We start from the raw sequence: 20,835 nt of genomic DNA, 5'->3' as shown, positions 1-20,835 counted from the left end.
GTGTGTGTGTGATAATGAATCTCTTGTCATTTTGTTCATTTTCTTGCTGTGTTTGATTTTTGTCGACTGCAGCACAATTTAATTGAACTTCAATCTCAGAGAAACGCTGAGACAACGTAACCGTGACAACTGTGCACACACAAACACACACGCACACGCACACGCACACACACACACACACACACACACACACACCCACGCACACACACAGTTCAGCCGGTCCATAAGCCCCGCCCCCCCTCATGTTTGTCATGACGAAACACACCTGGCTCCTCCCACACGAGTCAGGTGTCATCTTACCTGTGAGGTGAGATGGAGAGAGAAGGAGGCGGGTCCTGGGGGCGTGGTCACCCGGTCTGTGGATGAGCTGATTGGTCAGTAGCAGACGTTTGTCTCTTCTGTGGAACACGCCCACTTCCTCTGGTGAGATCCAGCCGTCCGCTGTCTGCTAACACGTTAGCACGTTAGCATTGTGCTAAAAGGTAAGTGTGTGTGTGTGTGTGTGCGTGTGTACCTTGTGCAAACGATGATGAAGGTGATGAAGAGGTGAAGAGCGATAGAGCGGAGGGAGAACAGGAACTACGTCAACAGGCGGACACTGAAACAACAACAACAACAACAGGTGTGTTACCTGCACCAGGTGTGTGTGTGTGTGTTACCTGCACCAGGTGTGTGTGTGTGTGTTACCTGCACCAGGTGTGTGTGTGTGTGTGTGTTACCTGTACCAGGTGTGTGTGTGTGTGTGTGTTACCTGTACCAGGTGTGTGTGTGTGTGTTACCTGCACCAGGTGTGTGTGTGTGTGTGTGTTACCTGTACCAGGTGTGTGTGTGTGTGTGTGTTACCTGTACCAGGTGTCAGTGTGTGTGTGTTATCTGCACCGTGTGTGTGTGTTACCTGTATCAGGTGTGTGTGTGTGTGTGTTACCTGTATCAGGTGTGTGTGTGTGTGTGTGTGTGTTACCTGTACCAGGTGTGTGTGTGTTACCTGTACCAGGTGTGTGTGGGGGTGTGTGTGTGTGTTACCTGTACCAGGTGTGTGTGTGTTACCTGTACCAGGTGTGTGTGTTCAGGTATCCACACAGTGGGCGGGCAGAAGACCAGAGGAGGCGTGGCCTGATATGTTGCAGCTGACCAGCTGGTCAACCACAGCCACTGAGGGGCGGGGTCACTGCTGACGGACAGCCAGGGCGTGGCGGCTGTTACCATGCCAACTGGCTGACCTTTGAACCTGGAGACTGGTAACATCATGATGACATCACAACCTGAAAGTCACCAATCAGAAGTGATCAGAGTTTATAAAGGGACAGTTCAGGTGTTTTTAGTGAGGTTCACACTGTGAGCGCCCCCCTGTGGTCTCTACGTCACATGATCACGTCTTTACAAACCACTCACTCTCCCACACCAAAGTCCATTGAGAAAACCAGTGATTTTAGCTCACAGGGACACAGGAGCTGCTGGTCCTCTGCTGCCTCGTGTGGTCACTTTGTGTCACAGAGTTAAGTCTAAAGTAAATATTTTAAAAGCTGAATTCACTAAAATCAGTCATTGTAACTAACTCAGACTGTGTTAGTGAAACAGTACACACACACACACACACACACACACACACACACACACACACACACACACACACACACACACACACGCTGGATCAATACTTGATAAATATTACATCAGAATGAAACAAACGACACAAAGACGTATTAGTACTTATAATAATACATAATGTAGTATTGATATGAACAGTAGCACTACGGTTAAGTACTGACAGTAGTATCACAGTAAAGTACTGACAGTAGTATCACAAGTACTAATAGTAGTATCACAGTAAAGTACTGACAGTAGTATCACAGTAAAGTACTAATAGTAGTATCACAGTAAAGTACTGACAGTAGTATCACAAGTACTAAGTAGTATCACAGTAAAGTACTAACAGTAGTATCACAGTAAAGTACTGACAGTAGTATCACAGTAAAGTACTGACAGTAGTATCACAGTAAAGTACTGACAGTAGTATCACAGTAAAGTACTGACAGTAGTATCACAGTAAAGTACTGACAGTAGTCATCCAGTAAAGTATTAGTACTTAAGTATGGGTATGAAAAATAGTACTACAGTAAAGTAGTGAAAATACTACGTTCTGAGTGTGAACATTAGTACTACAGTTAATAAGACAATGACAGTGAAGCATTAGTATCAGCAGTACTACAACAGTACTACAACAGTACTACAACAGTACTCAGTCATGTTGTTGTGGTCAGTGTCACAGCAGACAGTCTTCATCATTATCATCTTCTTCATCACCGTCGGTAAACGGCTGCTAACCGGTAACAGACGGTGCGCGCGCGTGTGTGTGTGTGCACGTGTGTGTGTGTGTGCACGTGTGTGCGCGTGTCACTCACAGACTCCTCGGTCACGTCCTGTCGCCTCGCTCCTCCAGCTGTCTTCACGGAGGTCCGCGGATCATCAAACCTTTCTCTGAACAAGGCGAACGATTAACGGCGGCGGGAGCGGCGCGTGCACCGAGAGGGACGTTAAACACACACACACACACACACACACACACACACACACACACACGCACACACACACACACACACACACACACACACACACACACACACACACACACACACAGAGTCACGGAACAGAGCGATGATGATGCGACGCCTGCAGGTGGAAAATGTTCTGTCTCTGTGCACGTGGGCAACTGAGGAGCATCAGAGTGACAGTTGTTGTTGTTGTTGTTGTTGTGATGTTTGTTTCATCTTCAACATCTTTCATTCAATATTTAAGTTCAAACAAATCAATAATCAATCAATGAAACACATCGACCACTCAGTGGACAGACAGACAGACAGACAGACAGACAGACACACACACACACACACACACACACACACACACACACAGTGTTAGTGAGGGGTGAAATTGTTTCTGAGACTCAGAATAAAGAATAACAGAGAGAGAGAGAGGCTATTAAAGTGAAGTATTTTACCTCCATTAAACTGTCTGAGTGTGTGTGTGTGTGTGTGGTGTCCTTCTGTCCAGATAAAAGCTGTTTAACCTGTCGTTGTCATGACGATATAAACCACAGTCATTATCCTGGTTCTGTCAGATCTGAGATTCTCTAAGTGTTTCTCAAAACAATTATCCTCCTCCCTCTGTCGCCATGGAAATATGACACAGAGAGGGTGAGACAGGTGGTCAGAGTGTGAGACAGGTGGTCAGAGGGTGGGACAGGTGATGTGAGGGTGAGACATGAGACAGGTGGTCAGAGGGTGAGACAGGTGGACTGAGAGTGAGACAGGTGGTGTGAGGGTGAGACAGGTGGACTGAGAGCGAGACAGGTGGTCAGAGGGTGAGACAGGTGGACTGAGAGTGAGACAGGTGGTCATAGGGTGAGACAGGTGGACTGAGAGTGAGACAGGTGGTCAGAGGGTGAGACAGGTGGTCAGAGGGTGAGACAGGTGGACTGAGAGTGAGACAGGTGGTCAGAGGGTGAGACAGGTGGTCAGAGGGTGAGACAGGTGGACTGAGGGTGAGACAGGTGGTGTGAGGGTGAGACAGGTGGTCAGAGGGTGAGACAGATGGACTGAGAGTGAGACAGGTGGTCAGAGTGTGAGACAGGTGGTCAGAGGGTGGGACAGGTGGTGTGAGGGTGAGACATGAGACAGGTGGTCAGAGGGTGAGACAGGTGGACTGAGAGTGAGACAGGTGGTGTGAGGGTGAGACAGGTGGACTGAGAGTGAGACAGGTGGACTGAGAGTGAGACAGGTGGTCAGAGGGTGAGACAGGTGGTGTGAGGGTGAGACAGGTGGTCAGAGGGTGAGACAGGTGGACTGAGAGTGAGACAGGTGGTCAGAGGGTGAGACAGGTGGTCAGAGGGTGATACAGGTGGACTGAGGGTGAGACAAGTGGTCAGAGTGTGAGACAGGTGGACTGAGAGTGAGACAGGTGGTCAGAGTGTGAGACAGGTGGACTGAGGGTGAGACGGGTGGTGTGAGCGTGAGACAGGTGGTCAGCGGGTGAGACAGGTGGACTGTGAGTGAGACAGGTGGTCAGAGTGTGAGACAGGTGGTGTGAGGGTGAGACAGGTGGACTGAGGGTGAGACAGATAGACTGAGAGTGAGACAGGTGGTCAGAGTGTGAGACAGGTGGACTGAGGGTGAGACAGATAGACTGAGAGTGAGACAGATGGTCAGAGTGTGAGACAGGTGGACTGAGGGTGAGACAATTAGTCAGAGTGTGAGACAGGTGGACTGAGAGTGAGACAAGTGGTCAGAGTGTGAGACAGGTGGACTGAGAGTGTGACAGGTGGTGTAAGGGTGAGACAGGTCGACTGAGACAGGTGGTCAGAGTGTGAGACAGGTGGAGTGGGGGGAGGTTGTAACCAGTGACAGCACCATGGTAACCATGGTAACCAGTGACAGCACCATGGTAACCATGGTAACCAGTGACAGCAACACTTAATCAAACTGCAGTTGCTGAGATTTTGTGGGCGGGGCTTTGAGTCGTTGTTGCCTTAATCCAAAAAATAGAAGATCCGCATTACTTTGTTACCATGGTTACACTGTATCATCACTGTGTGTGTGTGTATGTGTGGTCACTGAGCAGGAAGTGACATCATCAGTGTTTTATCATCAGGCTCTGTCATACCACCTGTGTCCTGAGGGGGCAGCGCACACACACACACACACTGATTCATGTCGTTAATCCTGAAACACAAGGAAACAGGTGTGACTCCGCCCCTCAGATTATAACTCCTCCTTCCATCTGTGTGTGTGTGTGTGTGTGTGTGTGAGAGAGAGAGAGAGAGAGAGAGAGTGAGTCACTCTGTTGTTAATACACAAGACAACAGGGACACCTAGTGTCCAACTGCAGGATTACACTCTCACCACTGCACTGTGTGTGTGTGTGTGTTCTTGTACAGGTGTTTTTGTTAGGACCAAACAAACATATAAACCTAAGGAATGAGGACACGAGGAGAGGACACGAGGAGAGGACACGAGGAGAGGACACGAGGACAGGACACGAGGACAGGACACGAGGACAGGACACGAGGAGAGGACACTAGGACAGGACACGATGAGAGGACATGAGGACAGGACACGAGGAGAGGACACTAGGACATGACACGAGGAGAGGACATGAGGACATGACACGAGGAGAGGACACTAGGACATGACACTAGGACATGACACGAGGAGAGGACACGAGGAGAATCAATCCGTCCAAAACAGTGCCAGAGGACAGGAGACAGCTGTAATCCTGTGTGTGTGTGTGTGTGTGTGATCCACTGATCTTACATAACAATGTAATCCCACATCACAGAGCAGAGTGTGTGTGTGTGGTGAGGACACACACACACACACACACACACACAGTTATTGATCTGTGATCGTTTAAGTACGTAACGTCACTGTCCTTCACATTAAAACTCGTGACATGATGAAGGGAGCGTCTGTGTGTATACAGAAGCAGAGCAGGGCTTAAAATAAACCACTTCCTGTGTGCAGCAGCGTGACATCTCAACACAAACACGGAAATAAAATGGAAACCAACCCACGCTCTTATTTTGAAAACCCTTCCTGTTTCACAGTCATAAAAACAGAGGCGGACTTTTGAACACTAAAAACATGACTTTTATTTTGAAAAGAATGCAGTTTTTTTTTTTTTTTTAAACAAACAGACACTCTCTGCTAAGATCATCGTGATGACATCATCGTGATGACATCATCGTGACACTTTACGATACATTCTCCAATGCCGACTCAAAAATGCCATCTGTTGGTTTGTGCAAGCTAACCGTGGCTAACGTGTAGAGCTCAGGCCACTGACTCCTCCCACCCCGGACTTCTGACTCCACCCACTGTCCCTCCCACTGTGACTGTTAACAGTTAAAGTTCCAGGACCTGAACGCAGCACGCAGCCAATCAGGTGACTTTCAGTCAGATGAACTCTTATGTTCCCTTTAAACAAGTAACATGTCCTCACTCACACACGCACGCACGCACGCACACACACACACACACACACACACACTCACGCACGCACGCACGCACGCACGCACGCACGCACGCACGCACACACACACACACACAGTCGTAAAGTTACAGTAGCGAGAAAGAAAAAAAAGTGCAAACAGAAAGTGCAAGATAACCGTTCTCTCTAAGAGACGAGTCGTGGTTTGCTACGATACAAAAATAACAGTGATCATGTGACACGTGGGCAACAATGTCTACAGCAGTTACCATGACAACAAGACACCAGGAGGAGGAGGAGGAGGAGCCTAAACACCACGAAGAACTGTGAACTACGGATGAAGTCCGTAAAAGTATTTACAGAAGATTTAAACGGAACCTGAACGAAACGCGCTTGAAAGAAACAGCTGATTCAGGACCGTGGCAGACGGTAACTATGGTAACGGGTCACATGCTCGGACAGAACCGGACCAGGTTTCTGAAGAACTCGGCTTGTTGTGACGTTCGACTCAAACACTGAAGTAAAAAGGTCGATGTTAGCGCGACGTCGTCGTATTTTCATGATTCTTTTCTCTTTTTCTGCGAACATTCGGTGCAAAGAAGCGTTTACAGTTTTCTGGACTCATCTTCTTAAAGTCCACAATCGAGGGTCAAGGACAGCGGCGTCGCCACGACGACCATCCTCTCGTAAAGCTGGAGTCGTGCAGGTCAAGGGTTTACAGGGTTAAAAGGTTTAAGGGTGAAAGGGTCAAAGGGTTTAAGGGTAAGGCCTTCGCATCAGAATTCTTTGGGAGGTTTTAAGGAAACACTTGTGAGGAGATTGTCGTGGATCCTCGAGAACGTCCTGCACCATAATCCAGACCTCGATCTGTTGCATATTTTTAAAATGTGGCAAAACAAGATGCTGGATGTCCCTCAAATACAAGGTCCAGGAGTTCAGGTAGTTCAGGTAGACCAGGTGGACTAGGTGGACTAGGTGGACCAGGCAGACCAAGTGGACCAGGCATACCAGGCATACCCGGCGGACCAAGAGGACCAAGTGGACCAGGCAGACCAGGCAGACCAGGTGGACCAGGCATACCCGGTGGGCCAGGCCTCACATACAGATTGTGTTTTTTAAGGTGCTTTTAATACTTGGACCAAGGGTCGGGGCCCTCAGACTCAGACCAGGTGTGGCTCAGGTGAGCGCACCTGAAACCACTTGAGCCAATCGTGGTCCTCGTTCAGCTGGACTCTGGGGGACACTCTGGTGTATCGGACAAGCTGGTGTCGAGTGACTCAGTGAAACAGAACAGTCCAACAACCGGGGTCACCACACCTGGAACCCTTCCAGGGATTAGTGTTAGCGTTAGATTCAAGTGGATCACCTTTAGGGCTAGCGTTAGCTTCAAGTGGAACACCTCTAAGGGCTACAGGTTATGATAACATCTCACGGATCATCTCCAGGATTAGGGTTAGCTCCTCGCGGATGACCTTTAGGGTTAACGTTAGATTCAAGTGGAACACCTCCAGGGTTATAGGTTAGCATTAGCTTCTTGAGGATAATCTCCAAGGTTAGCATTAGCTCCTTGTAGATCATCTTTAGGACTAGCGTAAGCTTCACGTGGATCACATCCAGGTGCGGTGGATCAGTGCACGTGTGAAAATCTCGAGATTCCCCCGACAGCATAAAACGCAGAGTGAACGCAAAGTCAAAAACACCCTTCCCTGGTCTCACCAGTAGGGGGAGTTTGCATCTATGCGTCCCCAGCTCTGCCACTCGGGGAAGATCCCTGCGGACGTTCTGGGGCTTCCGTAAGGATCGATGTCGACTACCTCCCTTTTCTTTGTGTCGTCGTCCAGCACCAGGCGGTAGTTGTTCCCCAGGTTGTTGTCCCACAGGGTCTGGTCCCTGGTCTGGTACCGGAAGCAGAACTCCACCCGGCTGCAGGACTCCGGCAGCTCCACCGAGAAGGAGAAGGTGTCGGTGTCGGCGGAGCCGTAGACGTTGTTCAGGAAGTGACACTGAACGTCCTGAAAGGACTCCCACGAGTCGAAGGTGACGCGGACCAAGACCGACTTCTGGAAGCAGATGTTCCGGACCTGAACGGTTCCTGAGAGCCGGCAGTCGTGGACCGAACAGGACTCCAGACAAACCTGCTGCGCTTTGAGACGCTTCCTCAGCTCCAGGTAGTCTATGGCAGGAGGAGTGAAGTCCAGGACCAGGTCTGGACCAGGATCTGCAGAACCAGAGAGGAAACAATCAGTGAAGTCATATCTGATGACATCATCGGGCGTCAGATCTGTTACCTTTGTTGTCCTCCAGGTTTATCGCAGCAGCGGCGCCCTCTATCTCCGTCAGGTGGAACTGCAGCTCGGCCATCAGGTCGTCCTCTGCCTCGTCGAAGACGTGGACGACGGTGAGCGCCAGACCCCGAGAGTCGGCAAATTCCACGCTTTTCTTCTTCTTCTCTGAGCCGCCGCCGCCGCCGCCGCTCGTGTCCGCAGCCGTCTCGGTCGCCGTGGTAACCTCGCCGCTGATGCAAGGTCGTAGCAGGGCGGAGTCTGACGACGGACACAGGTCGTCATAGTTATCCAGGAAGGAACGCAGCGGCGGAGATCCGCCAAGACAGATCCTCATCGCCATGTCAACGGGCATGATGGGAGGCGGAGCCTTGGAGCGAGGGTTCAGGACGTGGAGAACTCTGAGGACACATGAGACCACATGAGGACACGTGAGGACATATGAGACCACGTAAGGACACGTGAGACGGAAACCCACCGGCCAATCACAGCAGAGGAAACATCAAGAGCATTGCACCAGCTCGCCTGTAGGTGTCACTCTTTACTCTCAACTCACAGTCGACACGATAACATGAAGTACTTTTTTATAGTTGAAGTACTTTTAATACCTGAAGTACTTTTTACTTCGTGACATACTTTTTATACTGCAAGTTATTTTTATACATGAAGTACTTTTAAGTACACAACATACTTTTTATACATGAAGTACTTTTCATACATAAAGTAATTTTTATACATGAAGTACTTTTTATACATGAAGTTCTTTGTATACATGAAGTACTTTGTATACATGGATACATGAAGTACTTTTTAGAACATGACGTACTTTTTATACATGAAGTACTTTTTAGAACATGACGTACTTTTTAGTACAGGACGTACTTTTTATATATGAAGTACTTTTTAATATTTAAAGTACTTTTTATACTGCAAGCATCTTAATTCAAGTACCATTTAAACTGCCAGTACCTTTTTTTACTCCAAGTACAGTTTATACCTCAAGTGTTTTATATACTCCAAGTACCCTTTAAATTGCAAGTACCAAGTACCAATCATACTCCAAATACTTTATAAAATCCAAATACATTTGACACTTGCTGTACTTGTACTCTGCAGCAGAGTACTCCGAGTTTAATCAGTAATAGTACTTTTTTTTTTTTAAATACACCAGGTGAGTACTTCTACTCTTACTTCTGCAGAGTTTCTGCTTCTTTTCCTTGAAGTACTCGGGGGGGTTTTTGTACACAGAGTACTGCTTCTCTTCACATATAGTGTACGTGCAGATACTGCGAGTGTGTACGTGACGAGGGACACACACACACACACACACACGCCCACACACACCAGTGAGGACAGAGACAGGAACTTTACAAACACACAGACATCAGAGACACAACAGTAAACAACAGTAAACAACAGTAAACAACAATAAACAACAGTAAACAACAATAAACAACAGTAAACCCCGCACACACACACTGAGTGCGGACGTGACGCACTTGTATTCTCTCACCTGCAGTTCATCGAAACTTCGTGAGCAGCAGATTAACAATAATCCACAGAATCCACGGAATCCACAGAATGCACGCGCCACACGAGAATCCAACAGAACCTGAACCCGCCGCCGGCCCCGCCCACGCGCGCGCACACACACACACTCGTTGAACAGCGCTTTTTTTTTGACTGTTGTGTTACAGTCGTTTTTCTGCTGCAGCCATTTTGAAGGAGAAGAAGAGAGTGGGTGTGTGTGTGTGTGTGTGTGAGAGAGCGAGTCAGCTGATCTGTGTCGTCCAATCAGAGAACACTGATAAGAGCGGAATGCTCCGCCCCCTCGGGATGACTGACAGGCAGCACTTCCGGTTTCTTCATGTGTGAAGAAGAATCTTCATCGTAATCACGTTAAACACGTGGTTGTGACGTCATCACAACAGACCATCATTCACTCATCTTCATCATCTCCTCCTCCTCCTCACTCTTTTCTCATGCACATTTTTACTTAGTTATATATTATTATTATTAGTATATATTATATATATATATATGCATATTTGTGAGTGTACGTGAACATATGTGTGTGTATGTGAGTGTACGTGAGTGTGAGTGTACATGTGTGTATGTGAGTGTATGTGTGTGTACGTGATTTTGAGTGTACGTGTGTGTACATGAGTGTGAGTGTACGTGTGTGTACGTAAGTGTGAGTGTACGTGTGTGTATGTGAGTGTATGTGTGTGTACGTAAGTGTGAGTGTACGTGTGTGTACGTAAGTGTGAGTGTACGTGAGTGTGAGTGTACGTGTGTGTACGTAAGTGTGAGTGTACGTGAGTGTGAGTGTACGTGAGTGTGAGTGTACGTGTGTGTATGTGAGTGAGTGTATGTGTGTGTACGTAAGTGTGAGTGTACGTGTGTGTACGTGAACATACGTGTGTGTATGTGAGTGTGAGTGTACGTGTGTGTATGTGAGTGAGTGTATGTGTGTGTACGTAAGTGTGAGTGTACGTGTGTGTACGTGAACATACGTGTGTGTATGTGAGTGTGTCTGTACGTGAGTGTACGTGAGTGTACGTGAGTGTAATGCTAATCAACAGCGCCCCCTGTGTGTTGATAATAACACTGTGTTTATTTCTCTCTCCTTCAGGTTAATAAAAAACAAACAGCTGTTTGTGCTTCTTCACTTTGGTGACGTCATAAAAACATTGTCAATAAAAACAACAACAACATAAGTGCTTGTTTATGTTTGTGCAAAACAAATAATACTGTACCGCCAAATACTGCTGCACTGCACACAGGGGGCGCTGCTGCAGGGAGCAGCAGGGGGCGCTGCTGCAGCGAGTGAATTTATGGCTTGAACAGTGCAAACAGGTGCGACATCATGTGACCCTGATACCAACAACAAACAACAACAAACAACAACAAACAGGAAGAAGAAGAAGAGCACAGCTGAGTGACAGGAAGTGCACTTCCTCTACTTCCTGTTTGTTGTTGTTGTTTTTAGCGCAGCTCGTCAGAGCCTTGTCCTTCATATGAGTCCAAACACGGACGCAGCGTCCAATCAGATGACAGGAGTAAACGATGGGGTCAGAGGTCAAAGGTCAGCGTCGTCTCTACAGGCAGATGTTGATGTGTTTGGCGAGTTCTCGGTCCAGGTCGTGGATCAGAGCGTCAAAGTCCTTCAGGCTCAGTCGACAGTTAAACGGAGCGTCAAAGTCCAGGAAGTCGTCCACGTACAGAGCTCCACCTCCCCCTGGTGGCCACGCCTCCTTCTTCTGCCCCTCCTCTTCCTCATCGCTGTCTGAAACCACAACATGAACACGGTGAAAACAGCCGTCGTCAGAGTGGCTGCAGTTACCGCGGCGACGGTGTTTACCTGCGTCGCTCTCACTTCCTGCCACCTCGTCGTAGTCCGCCTCCTGACCTGACAGGAGGTCACGCCCACAAACGCTCCAGTCGCCAGCGTACCGATTGATTGGCGGCGGACTGTCCAGCCTGGCGAGCCCGCCTCGCCCTCGCCGTGACACCACCGCCTCCCCCTGATGTGGCTGCAGCAGGGCATTGTGGGTAAAGGTGGGGGAAGGAGGGGGGGAGGAGTCGGGGTCTTCATCCGGCACGTGGCGCGTCGGTACTGAGGAACAGTGGGTTCAGTCAGGTCACGTGACCTTTTACATGCTAACGTGGCTAATAGCTAACGTGTTGAAAAACTAACGTGTTGAAAAACGAATGTAGTGAAAAGCTAACATGGCTAAAAGCTAACGTTGTGAAACGGTAAAGTAGTTAAAAGCTAACATCGTGAAAAGCTAACCTGGCCAAAAGCTAATATGCTGAATAGGTAATGTGTTGAAAAGCTAACATGGCTAAAAGCTAATGTGGTGAATCGCTAACATAGTGAAAAGCTAACCTGGCTAAAAGCTAATGTGTTGAAAAGCTAATGTGGCTAAAAGCTAATGTAGTGAAAAACTAACATGGCTAAAAGCTAATGTTGTGGAACGGTAACGTGGTGAATAGCTAACCTGGCTAAAAACTAATGTGTAGAAAAGCTAATGTGTTGAAAAGCTAACATGGCTAAAAGCTAATGTGGTGAATCGCTAACATAGTGAAAAGCTAACATCGTGAAAAGTTAACCTGGCTAAAAGCTAATGTGTTGAAAAGCTAATGTCGTTAAAAGCTAACATGGCTAAAAGCTAACATGGTGAAAAGCTAATGTAGTAAAAAGCTAACGTGTTGAAAAGCTAACGTCGTTAAAAGCTAATGTGGCTAAAAGCTAACATGGTGAAACGCTAACGTGGCTAAAAGCTAACGTGGTGAAAAGCTAATGTCGTAAAAAGCTAACGTGTTTAAAAGCTAATGTAGTGAAAAGCTAATGTTGTTTAAAGCTAACATGGCTAAAAGCTAACATGTTGAAAAGCTAACATGGCTAAAAGCTAACATGTTGAAAAGCTAACAGAGACTCACCTGGCCACTGCTGCAGCAGGAAGTGCAGCGCCTCAATGTGTCGTTTAAAATCCACCGCGCTCGCCATCTCCTCGCCGTGACCTTTCCCTCCGCCCCTCACTCCGCCCCTAACTCCTCCCCCTCCTCGCCATGCCTCCTGCGTGGGCGTGAGCAGCACGGGGCCGAAGCAGACGGCGAGGTTCTGGTGCGTCATGCGGTTAAAGGAGCTGAAGGAGGCGACCAGGCTCAGGTGGTCCAGGAGGAGCGTCAGCGTCGCCTGCACACAGGAAGCGACCGCTGTGACATCATCGCTCATGTGACCAAAGACCACAGTAGAACAGATTTACCTTCTCTGGCGGCGGCAAACAGCCGAGCAGCTCCACCGTCCTCTGAGGGTCAGAGGTCACAGGTGTCATGGCGTCTCTGACCACCTGGTACAGCGTGGTGGTGATGAGCGGAGACGGCAGCTCGCGCAGGTAATCCTTCAAAATACCTGAGGACACAGACTCCGCCCCTTTAATACCGTCAATCACTGAGCTGACGGACAGACGTCTGCGCTGACTCACCTGTGACGACGTTGATGTCGGGGTAAAGGTCATCGCTGAGACTCACGGCACGACTGTTCCTCTCAAAACAGTCTCTCAACTCCTTCTTCACCGCTGCAGAACCGCACAGTCTGTACAGACCCACCACCTGAGGGGGGCGCCAGAGAGACAGAGACAGTCAGAGACAGTCAGAGACAGTCAGAGACAGTCAGAGACAGTCAGAGACAGTCAGAGACAGTCAGAGACAGTCAGAGAGACGTGAGTGTGTGGACAGACGAGGGTAAAAGTGGACGGACACCTTGAGTCCTCGCAGTTCGATCTCCGCGACACTTTTCTGGATGAGCAGAGGAACAGGAGCTGCAGAACCTTCTTTCTCCACCAGGTGGTGCAGTTCCACCCCGAACACGTTAGCAGGAGCCGAGGAGTCGCTGTTGGACTGTGGACACAAGGACACAAGGGTCACATGACATCAGATCACCATGAAACACTGTGAGGAGTATAGTTAGCAGCATTAGCATTGTTTTTTTGTTTTTTCTTCTTCTCAGCATTATCATTGTTAGGAGCATTAGTATAGTTAGCAGCATTAGTATAGTTAGCATCATTAGCAGTATTAGTATAATTTGCCTCATTAGCATAGTTAGCAGCATTAGTATAGTTAGCAGCATTAGCATAGTTAGCAGCAATAGTATAGTTAGCGGCATTAGCAGTATTAGTATAATTTGCCTCATTAGCATAGTTAGCAGGATTAGTATAGTTAGCAGCATTAGCATTGTTAGCAGCATTAGTACAGTTAGCATCATTAGCATAATTAGCCTAATTAGCAGCATTAGTATAGTTAGCATCATTAGCATAGTTAGCAGTATTAGTATAGTTAGCAGCATTAGCATAGTAAGCAGCCTTCGCACTGTTAGCAGCATTAGCATAGTTAGCTGCAGTGCTGTGTACCTGAGTGTCCCACTTTTCCTGAAGACACAGTTTGACGTAGAGAAGACCTCGAGGTTCAAGCTTCACACACAACTGCTGACTACGAGTGCCTGACACACACACACACACACACACACACACACACACACACACACACACACACACAGATGAAATTTAAACATATTATATATCAAATATAATATATTATATATGATATATAATAATAACAATAATATTGAGTGTTTCAGTGAAATGAACCTTTAAACAGAGGAGGGACACAGACTCCGCCCAGACAACAAACTCTGTTCCTGGTTGGACCACCTGGTTTAGACCCGCCCACAGCCTGCGGATTGGCTGAAACACACAGAGTGAAGTCACGTGAGCTGATGACGTCACACAGGAGTCACGCCTGTGTTTGTCCAGCAGGGGGCGTTTGTCACCTGGCGTGAGGACGACCACGCGCAGCTGCTGCGCTCGCTCTAACTCCAGGTGGAAGGTGTGGTTTAATGAGAGGGCGGAGCTTCTCAGGTTCAGGAGGGCGGTCCTCGCTCGTGTCACGCCGTCGATCTGGATGGCGAGGAAGACGTCTTTACTGTCCTCTGACCTGAGGAGAGACACCACCAAGTCTTTATCTTTGTCGCCACCTAGTGTTTCTCTAAACATTGTGAAGGTGTTCACCTGCAGCTCTTCATCTCCTCGAGGCCGAGCAGGTGAACGGTCAGTAAACCCGTCGTCCTCTGGCTGCAGCGCGGTGGATCAGAGCCCAGGTACGACCTGAACGACGTCAGGTCGCAGTTCGTCTCCTGGACGTTTGAGGCCTGAGGACTTTGTTGCCGTGGCAACAGCTCAGGAGAGTCTCCGTCACTCAGGTGACCTGAAAGGTAACGTCACGTTTTACGTGCTAACGTGGCTAAAAGCTAACGTTGTGAAAAGCTAACATATTGAAAAGGTACCATGTTGAAAAACTAATGTAGTGAAGGCTAACATGGCTAAAAGCTAATGTGGTGAAAAGCTAACGTGGTGAAAATCTAACGTGGTGAAAAGCTAACGTTTTGAAAAGCTAACGTGGTGAAAATCTAACGTGGTGAAAAGCTAACGTGTTGAAAAGCTAATGTGTTGAAAAGCTAACATGTTGAAAAGTTCATGTAGTGAAAAGCTAACATTGTGAAAAGCTAACATGTTGAAAAGTTCATGTAGTGAAAAGCTAACATTGTGAAAAGCTAACATTGTGAAAAGCTAACATGGCTAAATCTAATGTGGCTAAGAGCTAACATGACAACAGCTAATGTGTTGAAAAGCTAACGTGGCTGAAATGTAATGTGAAAAAAGCTAACATGGTGAAAAGGTAACGTGTTGAAAAACTAATGTAGTGAAGGCTAACATAGCTAAAAGCTAACTGGTGAAAAGTTAACGTGGTGAAAAGCTAACGTGGCTAAATCTAATATGGTGAAAAGCTAAAGTAGCTAAATCCAACATGGCTAAGAGCTAACATGACAAAAAGCTAACGTGGCTGAAAGCTAACGTGTTGAAGAACTAATGTGGTGAAGGCTAACATGCCGAAAAGCTAACGTGGTGAAAAGCTAACATGGCTAAATCTAACGTGGCTAAGAGCTAACATGACAAAAGCTAACGGCGACGATCGTTACCTCCTTTGACCGCCGAACGCCCTCTGGACGATCGCCGCAGTGGTCGGGCGGGAGGGGCGGAGCTATCCAGGTGATATCTGCTGATCACGTTCTGGTTGGCTGACGATGACGTCACATTGTCTCCGCCTCCCTTCTCGTCGTTTCTATGGCGATGAGTGCGAGACGAGCGGAGGCTGAGTTTGCGCCGCAGCTCGGGAAGTTTCTTCATCTTCATCGAGAGTTTCCTCACCGTCCCGGGGGAACGCAGTCTGTCAATCATACTGCCCGACACGCCCCCTTTCTTCTGGGAGGCTGGACTTGACTCTGAGGGCGGGGCCTCTGAGGGAGACGGACACAGATTAACATGACGGCTGGTGAGTTTCTGCAGTGGGCGGAGTCAGGACGACTTACCTGTGCTTTCTGCTGTGATGTCATCAACATGGTGTCTGACGCTGGGATTGGCTCCCTCTGGTGGACAGTCGCTGCCTCGCACCTCTGATGATCTGGACTCCACTGGCCCCTCCCTGTTTGTTGCTCCGCCCTCGTCTGTTATCTCCCTCCTCCTCCACACTTCCTCCTCTGCCGCGGGGCTGGAGGCGGATCTGGAGGCGGGGCTGGAGGTGGGGCCGGCGTCCTCCTCCTCGGGGATGGGGTTGTACCAGATGTTTCCTGCGTTGATCTCCTGACGACAAACGTCCACTGAAGCCTGGGACTTTCCTGACGACAGCACCCAGGCCCGGCTGCTGCGCTCCAGGCTCTGCAGGTAGGAGCGCTGCCCCGAGCGACTGGAGCCCCCTGCTGGTGAGGAGGCCGCCTGCTGCACTGCGGTCAAAGCAGGAGGACGACGCGCGTTGGTCACGTCCCACGTCAAACAGGTCAACGTCCGCTCGCTGCACGCTGCCACCTGCAGGACGAAGAGGAGTAGGAGGAGGGGGAGGAGTCAGAGCCAGAGGGAGGGGCCTATATATCGCATGACAACAAATCATCTGATCGTCTGAATCTACCTGATCCTGCTCCGGACTCTGGCTCCGAGTCTTCCCAGGTGCATCATGGGACGTCCCCGATGGGCGGTCAGCGGGTCTGGTGGCGAGGGGAAGGTGGGGAGTGGGCGGAGCTATGGCGCCCTGCTTCGCCCACTGCTGTTTCTTAGCAACCGTGATGTGGTGACGTGGTGGCGAGGGAGGGGCGAGCGGCGCCGGCGACCGGGTCGATGAGGTCATCGGCTGGACCGGGACATCTGGACACACACACACACACACTGTCAGACACAGATGCTCACTCTCCCACACCAAATTCACTCACTCTCCCTCACCAAAGTCACTCACTCTCCCACACCAAAGTCACTCACTCTCCCACACCAAAGTCACTCACTCTCCCTCACCAAAGTCACTCACTCTCCCACACCAAAGTCACTCACTCTCCCACACCAAAGTCCACAGAGAAAACCAGTGATTTTAGCTCACAGGGACACAGGAGCTGCTGGTCCTCTGCTGCCTCGTGTGGTCACTTTGTGTCACTGAGTTAAGTGTAAAGTGTTCACAGAGTCTCACGACCAAACGCTAACAAACCCTGAACTGTCCCTTTAAGGACTTTAGCGTCTTTAGCTGCTGCTGTGAAACTAAAACAAGCAGACAGGAAGTGATCGTCTCCAGAGGTCAGCCTCCACTTCCTGTCACGTGACCCGGGGCCACAGAGGACCTGATAGAGGACTGTGTGTGTGTGTGTGTGTGAGCTAATAACAGTCCATCTGTTTTACATTTGAAGAAACACACTGATCAGAGAGAGAGAGAGAGAGAGAGGGAGAGAGAGAGGGAGGAGGGTGAATAAACAGCTGTGTGTGTGTGTGCAGATGTTGTCAATGACGTCTCTGTGTTTAAAACTAAACACACTGCTGTCTATTCACTATTCATTAGCCTTAAACACACACACACACACACAAAGGCGACCTTTGACAAACTAACATCTGCAGTCACATGACCTCCAACATAAATGTTGTTTATACACACACACACACACATACATACGTCTGTGTGTGTGTATATATAATGTACATGACAACAATGATATATATGTTGTTGTTGTCATGGTAACCACACCTGAAGTCACATGACACACTGTCCTACCATCTTCTGTCTCTCAGTCCAAACTTCCTGTGAGGCCTCAGATAAACAGGAAATGGCCACGCACACACACACGCACACACACACACACACAGTCTAATGACAGGAAGTCGAACATTAAAACCAGAGAAACAATTCGTTATCGTTATCACCAACAACAACAACAACGACGGCCAATCACAGAGCAGGGAGGCGTGGCCACACACGGGTCACACGACCTGGTCGACACTCTGACCCCAGAGTCTGAGGGACGGGCCGTAACCACGGCGACCACGGGTCACACAGGATGTCAGCCAGGTGAGGTCAGAGGTCACGCTCTCTGTCCTCATGTCCTGTGTCTGTCACCATCATCATCATCATAACTGTCCCATGAGGACAAATAAAGCTCAGCTGTTCATGAGCTGGAGACATCACAGTGAGACATGTGTGAGGACATGTGTCCTCAGTGTCCTCACCGCTCAGTTTAGGATCCGTCTTCCTGCGAGATCGAAGTCTGGAGAAAGTTCTCCTCAGCAGAGGCTCGGCCATCGTCCTCCTCCTGCTCCTCCTCGTCCTCCTGTGCAGAGGACAGACGTGTCCACAGGCGTCACTGCTCCTCGTCCCTCATGTCTCCTGCTGTTGAGACGCGTCCGTCTCTCTGACTCTGAGCTGCAGAACAGGAAATAAATTCCACACATTCTTTCCCAAACTCCCCCTCCTCCTCCTCTCGTGACTCCTCCTCCTCCCACGGCTCCTCCTCTTCCCACAGTCCCTCCTCCTCCCTCCACGGGGAGAGTGAAGCATTGTGGGTCATGTAGTCTGTCCCTCCACAGACTCCAGGGACAACACTTTAGGACGACGTGGACGAACTTTAGCGTCGCTAACGAGGTCGTGATCGATTAGTGATCAATTTATTCACCAAAAAACATTTAGTTAACGATTAACTCACCGTTAACTCGTCGTTAACTCGTCGTAACTTCAATTTCAGGAAAGTTTCTGATGATTTTTGATCCTGAAAATAAATAAATGACACGTTAATAATTGAAAAAAACAAAGATAAAACACTTCAATAATTTAACCTTAAATCAGACGTAAACACTGTAAAAATGTAAGTGAACATAAATAAATATCAGTCTTTAATTAAAGTTTAATGTGTAAATGTCCTCCGGCAGTGTTTTAAAGAACCACCAGAGGGCAGCAGAGCCTCAAAAACACTCAACTTTATTTAAACAGAGGTGTTTTTTTTTTTTTAAGTTTCATTTTTAAAAATCATTGATGATTTTTCAAACTCACGTGACACGCGCCAGTTTGTCCACCAGGTGGCGCCAAACTCCAGGACCCAGTGTGACGTCACTGTGAGTGAACGGGACAGACACGTGACTCCTTTATTGTCAGGATATTTCACTCAGCTGAAGACTTAATTTGTTTCATCCAACAGGAAGTGAACACATGAACATTCATTCATTCATTCATCTTTTACACTTAAACATGTTTATGTTTCTTTACTTCACAATAAGAGTGAAATCCTTCATAATAAAAGTTAGATGTGGACATGTGGAGACATCTGAGGACATGTGGAGACGTCTGAGGACACATGGAGACATCTGAGGACACATGGATACATCTGAGGACATGTGGAGACATCTGAGGACATGTGGAGACATCTGAGGACATGTGGAGACGTCTGAGGACACGTGGAGACATCTGATGACATGTCGAGACATCTGATGACATGTGGAGACATCTGAGGACACGTGGAGACATCTGTGGACACGTGGAGACATCTGTGGACATGTGGAGACATCTGTGGACATGTGGAGACATCTGTGGACATGTGGAGACATCTGAGGACACGTGGAGACATCTGTGGACACGTGGAGACATCTGTGGACACGTGGAGACATCTGTGGACATGTGGAGACATCTGAGGACACGTGGAGACATCTGTGGACATGTGGAGACATCTGAGGACATGTGGAGACATCTGAGGACACGTGGAGACATCTGAGGACATGTGGAGACATCTGTGGACATGTGGAGACATCTGAGGACATCTGTGGACATGTGGAGACATCTGAGGACACATGGAGACATCTGAGGACACATGGAGACATCTGAGGATGTGGAGACATCTGATGACACGTGGAGACATCTGAGGACACATGGAGACATCTGTGGACACGTGGAGACATCTGAGGACAAGTGGAGACATCTGTGGACATGTGGAGACATCTGATGACATGTGGAGACATCTGTGGACACGTGGAGACATCTGTTGACGTCAGTCAAACAGGAAGTTCATTAACCTCAGTGTTCACTCATTAAAGTCACGTCACTTTAAATTAACAACAGATAAAAGAGTAGTTCATCATCAGCTGTGATCGCTCCATGAGACCTGGACCAGAACCTCTGTCTCCTGTCAGACCAGACTGAGACCATCAGACTGTCAGACTGGTCCAGATCCAGATCCAGATCCAGATCCAGGTCCAGATCCAGATCCAGATCCAGGTCTAGTCTCTGTTTAAAGTCCATTTGTTGTTTCATCAAATAAAACATGTTTTCTTTTGTTGTGTTTTTAAAATGAAAAAAATTATGTTTTTATTTTCTTTCATTCTCTCTCTCTGTGTCCTCTTGGTGTCGCTCTTCCCTCGCTCGCCTGTCTCTCTGCTGGGATGAAGGGAATTCCCTCAGCAACACACACACACACACACACACACACACACACACACACACACACACACACACAGACACACACAGATACACACACACACACACACTCTCACACACACACACACACACTCTCACACACACACACACTCTCTCTCTCACACACACACACACACACACACACACACACACACACACACACACACACAGTAGCTGAAGGACGTTTTGTTTCCAGTTTTTTTTTCTGAATCAAAGAAAAAATAAAATCACATTAAAATAAAAA

General features: G+C 48.3%; 3 protein-coding genes across 3 annotated transcripts in view; all 3 read right to left on the bottom strand.

The window, feature by feature from the left end:
- Positions 1-1,248, bottom strand: part of tcerg1l (transcription elongation regulator 1 like) — a gene marked incomplete at both ends in the record, with an annotated part of 9,264 nt that extends 8,016 nt beyond the window's left edge. The window contains 2 exons of the mRNA XM_083904697.1: positions 266-445; positions 1,054-1,248. Coding sequence (XP_083760823.1) covers positions 266-445; positions 1,054-1,248 — 375 coding nt within the window. The remainder of the gene's footprint in view (positions 1-265; positions 446-1,053) is intronic.
- Positions 1,249-7,076: 5,828 nt separating this feature from the next.
- On the bottom strand, positions 7,077-9,985 carry LOC310939613 (protein phosphatase 1 regulatory subunit 3C-B-like). Its single transcript, XM_083904416.1, has 3 exons — positions 9,781-9,985; positions 8,274-8,668; positions 7,077-8,203 (listed from the first exon to the last, which is right to left on the bottom strand). The coding sequence occupies exons 1-3, from the start codon at positions 9,789-9,791 to the stop codon at positions 7,698-7,700; spliced, it is 912 nt and encodes a 303-aa protein (XP_083760542.1). The 5' UTR covers positions 9,792-9,985; the 3' UTR covers positions 7,077-7,697.
- Positions 9,986-11,241: 1,256 nt separating this feature from the next.
- Positions 11,242-18,496, bottom strand: syde1 (synapse defective Rho GTPase homolog 1). The gene is made up of 14 exons (XM_083905327.1): positions 18,362-18,496; positions 16,791-17,023; positions 16,198-16,690; positions 15,808-16,125; positions 14,840-15,035; positions 14,602-14,765; positions 14,420-14,515; positions 14,183-14,271; positions 13,536-13,673; positions 13,259-13,385; positions 13,040-13,185; positions 12,714-12,969; positions 11,632-11,886; positions 11,242-11,556 (listed from the first exon to the last, which is right to left on the bottom strand). Exons 1-14 carry the CDS (start codon positions 18,432-18,434, stop codon positions 11,369-11,371), a joined length of 2,772 nt encoding a protein of 923 aa, XP_083761453.1. The 5' UTR covers positions 18,435-18,496; the 3' UTR covers positions 11,242-11,368.
- Positions 18,497-20,835: the final 2,339 nt, after the last annotated feature.

The sequence above is a fragment of the Microchirus variegatus genome, assembly GCF_963457635.1.
Source record: "Microchirus variegatus genome assembly, chromosome: 18".
NCBI lineage: Eukaryota > Metazoa > Chordata > Actinopteri > Pleuronectiformes > Soleidae > Microchirus > Microchirus variegatus.
Note: the sequence above shows the minus strand (reverse complement) of the source record. Positions and strands in the feature narration are given on the sequence as shown.